Genomic DNA, 9,376 nt, shown 5'->3' on the forward strand with positions numbered 1-9,376 from the left:
CCGGCCACTCACCCGGAAGGAGAAGCCGAGACTCTGGCTATATGGTGCGGCGCTGGCGGTGTCGCTGTGGGGAGTGGGTGCTGCTCTCAGGTGAGGGGTCGTGGGCGGGGCCGCGGGGACTGGGTGCTGCTCTCAAGCGCGGCTTGAGCGTCAGTGGTGGCGTTTGGGGGTGGGGATCTCGCTTGACATCTCAGGGAAGAGGCTGTCTCACCTCCCAGGATGGAGGCGGGTGCTTGCTCCGGATCCAAGGAAGGAAACCCGGCTTTTTCATTTGTTTTTTAAAGTAGAAAGCATCTTTCTTTTCCACTTCCTAAGCTTAATAGTCAAAGGAGAAGAAGGGTCGTGGGACCCTTCTGCTCCTAGTTCGTGAAGAATGGAGGTGGAGTGGCCAGAGTTTGGCGACATTTACCGAAACGGCTGGGGCTAGGAGTAATGACAAATATTTCACGGGACAGAGGCGGGCTCTTGCGCTAGACTGTGGTCGCCTTTGTGATTTACCTTCCAAGTGTAAGGAGTGGCGAGTTACAGACGGACAGAAGCATGGAGCAGAGTTGCTTGGCTGGGAACATACAGAACTTGGTCAGAAAAGGGAGCATCCTCTCCCACCTGTGGGTGTTTAGGAAGGAGAGCTTTTTGAGTTGCCATCAGGCTCCAAGGGCTCAAGAATGAGTAAGAAGGAAGAGGATGCTTGGTGGCTCAACAGATTTTTATCACCTGATTTGTTTTTTAACCTGTCTTTTGAAGTCGTTTAAATGGGAGTGAAAATGCTGGTGCGAAAGCCTGAATTGCTACCTTGAATTGTTAGGACACAGGAAAACTTCACAAGGAATCTGCTTTGTCAAGAGCAAACAACTGGGTTCTTCCCAGAGAGATCGGTGGTGGTACAGGTGGAGAAAGTAAAGGAAGCTTCAGCTGTGATTGAAAGGACCCAGGAAATGCAGTTAGTGCAGAGTGAGATGCGTAGGTAGCCGAGGATCGCTGACTTACCCTTATTTGCTTGACGCCGATCCATCTCCCAGATCACAAGCTAACATTAGGAACTTCCTTCTTCCTCTCCACGGGCAGAAGTGAGCTTCATTTCCTCCTGAGGAGTGGCATCTATGTGGAGGAAGCTGATGGAGAATGGTAATTGCTAGAAATTATGACTTGGAGTCTAGGTTTTTGTATTTGTCCCAGTGTCCGGTGTTTTTAAGGGAAAGTTACAATGGAAACTTTGTTAGTGCCTTCCAAACTTAGATTTAAGTATACAGCCCCTTGGGGGGAGGTGCGAGGATTTTTTTTTTAAGCCAGTTTATAGCTATTTGTGTCTAAGTGGCTTTAGCCCCAAAAGAAAGGAGAGGAATTCGTGCAGGAGGGAGTTCAGGGCCCTAGACACACTCGTCTTGAGCCAGAGAATCATGGCCTCGTAGTCACTAAATTATGGTCCTGAATTTGGCAAACCTTTCAAGGCACGGGAGATGTGTCAGCGCCCCTGAGTGTGTGGACGACTATGACTTCCTTGTCATCTTGCCAATCGTTACTTTTGTGAAAAGACACGTCAGAATATTCAACTCTCTGTTCCTGTGTTGGCAATTTACCAACTGCCTGAAAAGAGAAGAGAACAAAATTTTTTTTTAACCTGAGGTGGTTAATTGTTCATGAGTCGGCCTGTTCTTTTCGGTCATAGCCGTTCGATTGTTTACATCGGGAGATTGCACATTGGTTGTTAAGGAATTGGAATTGCCCTTTGTGATGGTGCCTGCATCAGATGAAAAATCAGATTGTCAGCAGAAGTGCAAAGATGGCATTGCTGCCGCAAAACCTCTGCTTTGCTCAACGGTGTAGCCCAGTCCCGTCATCCCCCAGGCAGTTTGGTCTGTGTGTGCGGTGGCTAAGTGTGGAGAGATCTTCTGGTGTACTGGAAAGAATTGGGAAAGCTGTTTGCTCTGCTAATTTTGTGGTGTAAATGAGTTCCCCTTCTCTTGAAACGTTAGCCTTGTGTTAGCAAAACATAAAATAGAAGGGAACTCATTACACACTGTTCTAATGGCAAGGCAGAACTAATAAGAGCATGTGTTTAAAATTAATTGTAGGACTGTAAAAATGAGTGGGTGTGTGAATGGGCATGGGGGGAGGAGAGGGGGAGCTTCGAGATAGTCTTGTTTTCCCAGGAGCCAGCCTGGATCATTTGTTGGCAGTACATATTGGCTGAAGTCAGTTTTCATTTCAAGGTAAATTGGAAAGGGAAATTAAACCTTATTGTTCCGCTCTTAAGAGAGGAGAAGGGGGTGGAGGCGGCAGCCAGGGTGGATGCTGTTGGAGTGGTTCTAGGAGTAGCAAGATTAGTGCTGTATTTTAACAGAAGGTGACATCATGGGCCCCTTTGGACTGGAGTAACCCTGTGCTGGAGGCTTCATGGTCCCCTTGTCGGAGTGGGCGATGTCGCTGCACATGTAAACGGCCACATTGGGGGAAATCAGAGGCTTAGGCTTTAATGAATCTTTACAAAGGAGCGGAAAACATCCCGAGCTGACCCGTGCAGCTGTGGGGTGCTTGGGCAGAGGTACAAGCCGGATAGCGTGTCGAGAGAGGAAATGATTGGAACCATTGGCGTGGGTTCCGGAGAACAGATTAGGTAAGGGAAGGTCGCCACCGGGCAGCCCACTCGGGTGCTCCTGGAACTCTCCAGCTCATGATTTTCCTCTCGGTAGGCGACTGGTTCCCCAGACAGAGACTTCGGAGCATGGGTGTTTGTGGGGCTTGGTGGGCTCTGAACCGCCAGGAGGGGGCGGTGTCAGGCTCACTTGCAGAGGCGTGTTGTGTGCCCACAGGACCGCTGCTTTCACCTGCCGTCCTCACACACAAAGGTTTGACGGCCAGGCTCGCCTGTTCTGGCTGCCTGAGGTGAACGCTGCCCAGACCCGAACATGCTTTGGCTAGAGGTGGCGTGGTTAAGGGTCCTAGCTGTGGTCTGCAAAGGGAGGCACATCCCCCGGGGCTTTTAGCTTGGCACTGGGCTAAGGTGGTGGGGATTTTTTTGCTTCCTCTTAAGTTTTACACAAAAACAAAAGAAAAGGTGTCTGGGTTTTCCCGGGGGGTAGTCAATGAAAATTTTTCTTGGCGAAGAGTGATAAGAATAGAAGCATGCTAACCATGATTGTTCCCCTGTCCCCCATCAGATGTTTTCTTCCAATGGGCTTTTGGTGTAGGATGTTGGAAAACCAAGAGCAGGAGGTAAGCGTGTGGTCTCCAGGAAACAGGTGGGTAAAAGTTTGGTGGGATTTGGGGAAAGATGCCAGTCATTGCTCCATGGTATTCTAATGACAGTGATACCTTGGGGCTTCTGATGAGCTTAAAACGAGGGCAGGAGAAGGAAATCCGTAGTAAAGCCATTCCTGGGAAATAAGGTTCCATTTTGACTAACTTCTCCATTTGTTGGAATGCAGCTGAATGGCAGATTCATGAGGGCAAGGATTTTCATCCCTTGTTCATGTTCTGCCCCCAGTGCCTCAGAACAGTGCCTGACACACAGCGGGTGGTCCCTAAATATTTGTTGAATTGAACGCATACATGAATGAAAGTTGGTGCTGACTGGAAAAATCTGGCACCCTGTGTTGTCAGAGCTGCCTCGCCGGGTGGCTGAGCTGAAGCTGAACGAGCCTTTCTTACCTCTAGGAGGCGATCACCGTGCGTGTTCAGGACCCCCGCGTGCAGAATGAGGGCTCCTGGAACTCTTATGTGGATTATAAGATATTTCTCCACGTAAGTGCATCGGACTTCCATGCTGGGGCAACACCCTCCCGGGCTGAGGGCGAGTGCTGAGGCGGAACCTGTCTGTGGGTGTTCTGAGAGTCCTGAGACCGAAGAAAAGGGGGGAGGAGAGGAATGAGCTTGGGGACTGCCAGACAGTTGCTCTCAGGCTGCCTGCCGGCCCCTCACTCTAGTTGGAGCCCCTGCTCAGGACTGTGGCCTGGTGGCTTGGATCCTCCGCGAGTGTGATGATGGGAAGTAAACCTGGTCTTTTTCTACTTGGTTTTTTTCTTTTGCACGTACTTCCTCCTGTAGACCAACAGCAAGGCCTTTACTGCCAAGACGTCCTGTGTGCGTCGCCGCTACCGTGAGTTCGTGTGGCTGAGAAAGCAGCTACAGAGAAATGCTGGTTTGGTGTGAGTTTGCTTCCGCTTCTTTCTTGGGTCTGGGACTTGCTTTTTGGCGTGTGCAGGAGAACCAGAGTTTACAATAACGAAAACTGGGCAACATGTCAGGCACTTAGGAAATTGAGAAATGTGTTCTTAAATTATGTTTTCAAGTCGGTGTAAAAAGTAAAGACGGAGTTCTAGTATTTTGACCTCACAAAGTCATACAGATATCAAAAATATTTTTCTTTTTTTATATGCATATTCATCTAGGGCTACACAGACGTACTGCTGGCATTTTATATGTGCATATCACTCGTGATCAGAAACTTGTTAGCGCCCGGACTTATGTGACCGGTGGTATTCCTGTCCATTTGACATGTAAAAAAAATGTTAATTGTTTTTCTTTTTTGTGCAGAGACCTTTTCCCAGAGACATGACAGACTGAAAGCCTCAGGAAAAGCAGTATTGTTCACTCCTCATTTACACCACCTCAAATAAGTCCTAAAGTAGAGACAATGCAGAACAGTGATCCATTGCAGGACAGTCACTGACGGGTGGCCTGTGGGTGACCTGTCCAGTTAGTTAACCTGTGGGACTGATGAGGCCGCTGTCGCGGGTCAGGCCCTCACAGCCAGGTGGAACTTCTGACAGATCCTGCATTCTCTTACCTGGCCTGTTGTTTTTGTTCGTTTGTTTCATTTTGCTTTTTTAGAGAGAGAGTGTGAGCTGGAGGGGAGAGGCAGAGGGAGAGAGAGAGAGAGAGAGAATTCCAAACATGCTCCGTGCTCAGCGCAGAGCTGGGTATGGGGCTTGATCTCACAACCCTGAGACCATGACCCCAGCTGAAATCAAGAGTCGGACGCTTAACTGACTGAGCCACCCAGGCGCCCCTGGTCTGTTTGTCTATATGTTTTTTGAGAGAGAGAGAGAGAGAGAGAGAGAGGCAGCATGAACAGTGGGGGAGGAACCGAAGCAGAGGGAGAGAGAGAATCTTAAGCAGGCTCCACACTCAGTGCAGAGCTCGAACTGGGGCTCGATCACATGACCCCTGAGATCACGACCTGAGCTGAAATTAAGAGTCAGATGCTTAATCCACTGAGCCGCCCAGGCGCCCCTGGCCTGTTGTTTTTTTTTTTTTTTTAATATGTTCATCATAGAAGCTAGGGAGACTGAAAGAGTCTGTGGCTGCCTTGCTGGAACTCAGCTGCTTTTAGAAAATTCAGAGCATGTGCGGGGCGCCAGGGTGGCTCAGTGGGTTAAGCATCCGACTCTTGATTTCTGCTCGGGTGGTGATCTCAGGGTTGTGAGACTGAGCCCCGAGTTGGCTCAGCGCAGAGTCTACTTGAGATTCTCTTTTCCTCTCCCTCTGCCCCTCCCCCGGCTCGTGCTCTCTAAATAAATAAATAAATAAATGAAATCTTAGGAAAAAAATTCTAAGCATGTGGCCTTCTTGGATTGGAAGAGGTAGTCGTGATTTACACACAAGGACCCAGCATGCTCCAGGCCTCCATGTCCAGGTTGCTCTGTTTTTAAAATAAGACCTGACGGCGGGCGTGGGTTTTATAAACGAGGTAGTGCAGCACTAGTGGGGTTCTGAAGTCGTGGACGTGGTTCAGGTTCCAGCTCTGCTGGTTACTAGCTCTGTGATGCCGGGAAAGTAACTTCTCTGATTCTATCTCCTCCCTCCTGATGGGGGACATCAATAGGTTTTCCATGGGGTTTTGGGGAGGAGTAAATGAAAGAAGGTTTGTGAAAACTTTAGCATGGTGCCTGCCATGGGGCATGCAGTCAATATTAGCCCCCCCCAGCCTTATTAAAAGCTATTTGTTTTGATTCATGCCTCTTTCTATGGGATTTCCTTGATCAGGGGGCGGAATGACTGTCTTAATGTTACACTTATCTTGGGTGTTCTATTATGTGACCCCACAGGCCTGTACCTGAACTTCCTGGGAAGTCTTCCTTCTTTGGCAGCTCAGATGAGTTCATTGAGAAGCGGCGACAAGGTCTGCAGCACTTCCTGGAAAAGTGAGTAGAGGGTGGGCTAGCATCTGCCTCCTGGGTGCGGTCGGGGTGGGGGAGGGTGCTGGGCAGGATGGCCCCTTCGAACAGACAGGCGTGTTTGTGGTAGATGCCTTTCTTGCACCCCCATGCCTTCAGTGCTTGCTCAAGCCAGAAGCCCTTCGGGGGGTGGGGGGGTTGGGGAGGGCAGCTGGTTAGGGTGAGTCTGTGCTCTACCTCCTGTGTTTGCCCCAGGGTCCTGCAGAGTGTGGTCCTCCTGTCAGACAGCCAGTTACACCTCTTCCTGCAAAGCCAGCTCTCGGTGCCCGAGATAGAAGCCTGTGTCCAGGGCCGAAGCCCCATGACCGTTTCTGACGCCATTCTTCACTACGCTATGTCAAACTGTGGCTGGGTCCAGGAAGAGAGGCAGGGCTCTTCTCACCTGGCTAAAGGAGACCAGCCGAAGAGGTAACTGGAGCTCTCTTTGTGTTGAGGCACTGAGGGCTGGGACTACTGTCACCTGGGCCAGTGAGGTGCCCGCTTGATAGAGGAAGTACCGTCACGGCGTTGTAGGCTCTCAGAAGAGGCCTCGTTCTCCCTGCGCGTGGTTCTCTCCTCTCACACGCCAGGGCCTGAGCGTCTGGGTTAACCTGTCCCTGGGTAGCGGGCTCTCCTATTGAAACCTGGGGAAAAGAAGAGAAGCCTCGGTTGTTCTTTATTTCTCTCCCCTCCCTATTTTAAAGTAACAACGTTATTGAGATATAGTTTACATACCATAAAATTCACCCTTGAAATGTACAGTTCAGTAGTTTTTAATTTAGAACCCCAGTTGTTATCACCCCAAAAGAAACCCTGTACCCATCAGCAGTGACACCCCATTTTCCCCAACTCCTAACCCCGGGTGACCACTCGTCTTTCTGCGTCTATGGATTGGCCTATGCTGGACACTTCACACAAGTGGAGTCTTATGTGCAGTCGTTTGTGACGAGCTTCTTTCCCTCAGCTTCTTTTCAGGGTTCCTCCGTACTGCAGTGCCCGTGTCAGCACTTCCTTCCTTCTTATGGCCAAATAATATTCCATCTGTATGGATGGCTCAACCACCTTTCGTTCGTTTGTTCTGGGCTTATCCACTGATTTTTGTTTATCTGTTCATGCCCTTCTTTTTCCTTTCCCATTCTTTTCTAGTTGCTGCTTTCTTCCAAGATCGGGCAGGAGGAGCTCTCCCTCACCACCTCCCAGGGACGAAAAGGACCATTTCGAGGTGTGGGCTCCCGTTGTTGACGCTGAAGCTCCTTCCTTGGAAAGCCCCCCTCTCCTACCCTCCCCCTCACCATCATGCTGTGATTTTGCAAGACCTGATGAGGGAACCTCCGCTCTTCAGCCCTTGAGGAGGGCTGTGGGAGGGGACCGTGCTGTGCCTTTGGACCCTGGGCAGTTAGAAATGGTTTTAGAAAAATGATCTCTGGCCCGAGCGCTGGGTTCTGCTCCGAGGTGGAGAAGATGCCGGCAAGGAGGCTTGCTGGGGTGGGAGGGGGCACAGGGTAGGTGTTGGGGAGGCTGGGCCACTTAGCGTCTTACGGTCGCCTCTGCTCAGGTTGGTGGCACAGAGGTCGGTCGCCACAACTCCTCAAGCTTCCTCCATAGATTAAACACTGGACGGTTATAAGTTAGGCATAAGGCCCGTGGGCTGTTGGTTTTGCACAGAAATATGGGGTATATTTACTCTTCTGGGAGCTGACTCTCTTTAGATGTTTGTTAATGGGCCCGGGAGCATTGCGTCAGGTTGACTGGTCTGGGGGGACCCACAAGTGACTGCTTTTAAGCTGTCCTGAATACTGACCCGACAGAAATGCTTGTGTTATTTGTATTCCCACTGGCTGGGTTCTTGCTGCAGCCCTTGGCTCACTTTGTTTCTGGGAGGCTGGCTTCTTGCCTCCCTCCTTTCCTGGCCACGGTGGGGAATGTTTGTTCTCCCACCTCCTTGCTTTTCCTTCACGAATACCACTGAACGGACCACTGAACCCACCGGTGCTGTGACTCCGTTGGCTGGGGGTTCCCGCCTCTCCCCAGCCCTCAGCCTGGCTGTGAGGGGCCCGAGACCCATGACATCGCTCCCCGGGGGCCCTGGAAGAGACCTGTGGAAGCCAGAGGAAAGGCAACAGCTCTGGGGGGCTTTGTGTTAGAAAAGGCTGTCCCGGGGCTGTCACGGTCTTCTCTGGCTTAGTAGAGCCGAGATGTGTGGATCTTTTCTGCAGGGTTGGCGTGGGCTCCTTTCTTTTTCGAATCCTTCTCTTGTCCCTTAGTAACAGCCCCCTGCCCCCAGGGCTTCAGCTCCCACCGTGCCCCTCTGCTGGGCGGTAGGGAGGCCGTCTCTTCGGTCCAATGGGGCGCCAGGGCTTTGTGCCTGCAGAGAGGGCCCTGGGGGTGGAGATGAGCGCGCCGCGCTCAGACAATGAGGCCTTCTGCCCTCCGGCCGCCGCATTCCTCTCCGCGGAGAGCCCGAGCTGGCGGGAGAGGAGCGCCGGCGGCGCGCTGCCTGGCTCTGCACCCGGGCCGCGCGGGGGGCTCCCGGCTCGCGCCCCCCCTGCTCCGGCCGCACCGCCCCCCCGCCCCGACTGTGGGCTCTTTCCCTCCCGCCTGTGCCTGTCATGGCACCAAGTTCAGAGTCCAGGGGCTTTGGCCTGAAATAAAACTCGAGTATTTAAGACTGTTGTTGCCGTTTGTGTCTAACAAGCTGTGGCGGAGGAGGAGGGAGCGCGGGCTGGCAGGCGCTCCTTTCATAAATCATGGACTTATCAGCGTGGAAGCGGCGGCCGGGCGCCGCGGGCCGCCGCTCTCCCGCGTGGGGCGAGCCGCCCGGTGCGGCCCGGGGGGGGGGCGGCGCCCGGATCCGGCCTTGCTCGCCGTCGCGGGCGCGGGCCTCGTTAGGTATAATTTACCTGGTGCCGCTTGCGTCCTCGCAGCCTGTCTGAGGTGCCAGGTGCTGGGAGAGAGAGAAAGTTTGTCAACAGGCAGATGCAGAGCCCTGGCGGGGGCTCCTCCCTCTTTCCTGCCTGCCTCCCCCGGGCCTCTCCTTTAGATGATGCAGCCGAGCAAGGCGAGGGAGAAAACCTACAGAGGCAAATCCAAAATGTCAAAAGAAGTTCATTTAAAAGGGGGGGAAAAAAACAACTCCATCCACAACCCTCACAAAAACCCGACAGATGCTAAGCTAATGGCATCCGCTCTGCCGATTGGTGGGGATGACTCATGAATATTAA

General features: G+C 52.1%; 1 protein-coding gene across 2 annotated transcripts; it reads left to right on the forward strand.

The window, feature by feature from the left end:
- On the forward strand, positions 1–8,830 carry SNX11 (sorting nexin 11). 2 transcript variants are annotated; one of them, XM_045813769.2, is made up of 8 exons: positions 1–90; positions 2,151–2,210; positions 3,159–3,213; positions 3,655–3,741; positions 4,045–4,145; positions 6,048–6,143; positions 6,372–6,584; positions 7,302–8,830. In XM_045813769.2, the coding sequence occupies exons 3-8, from the start codon at positions 3,172–3,174 to the stop codon at positions 7,573–7,575; spliced, it is 813 nt and encodes a 270-aa protein (XP_045669725.2). In that variant the 5' UTR covers positions 1–90; positions 2,151–2,210; positions 3,159–3,171; the 3' UTR covers positions 7,576–8,830. The 2 variants fall into 2 exon arrangements, with proteins under 2 accessions (XP_045669725.2, XP_045669724.2); XM_045813768.2 differs by lacking the exon at positions 2,151–2,210 and having other exon boundaries at positions 12–90.
- The last annotated feature ends 546 nt before the right edge of the window (positions 8,831–9,376 follow it).

Source organism: Ursus americanus, chromosome 23 (genome assembly GCF_024610735.1).
Source record: "Ursus americanus isolate L20-20 chromosome 23, mUrsAme1.1.p, whole genome shotgun sequence".
Lineage (NCBI taxonomy): Eukaryota > Metazoa > Chordata > Mammalia > Carnivora > Ursidae > Ursus > Ursus americanus.

Coding starts and splice junctions, on each gene's coding strand:
- SNX11 (XM_045813769.2), top strand. CDS start 3,172: ATGGGCTTTTGGTGTAGGATGTTGGAAAACCAAGAGCAGGAG. Junction 3,742..4,044: donor ATTATAAGATATTTCTCCAC/GTAAGTGCATCG, acceptor TTCCTCCTGTAG/ACCAACAGCAAGGCCTTTAC. Junction 4,146..6,047: donor CAGAGAAATGCTGGTTTGGT/GTGAGTTTGCTT, acceptor GTGACCCCACAG/GCCTGTACCTGAACTTCCTG.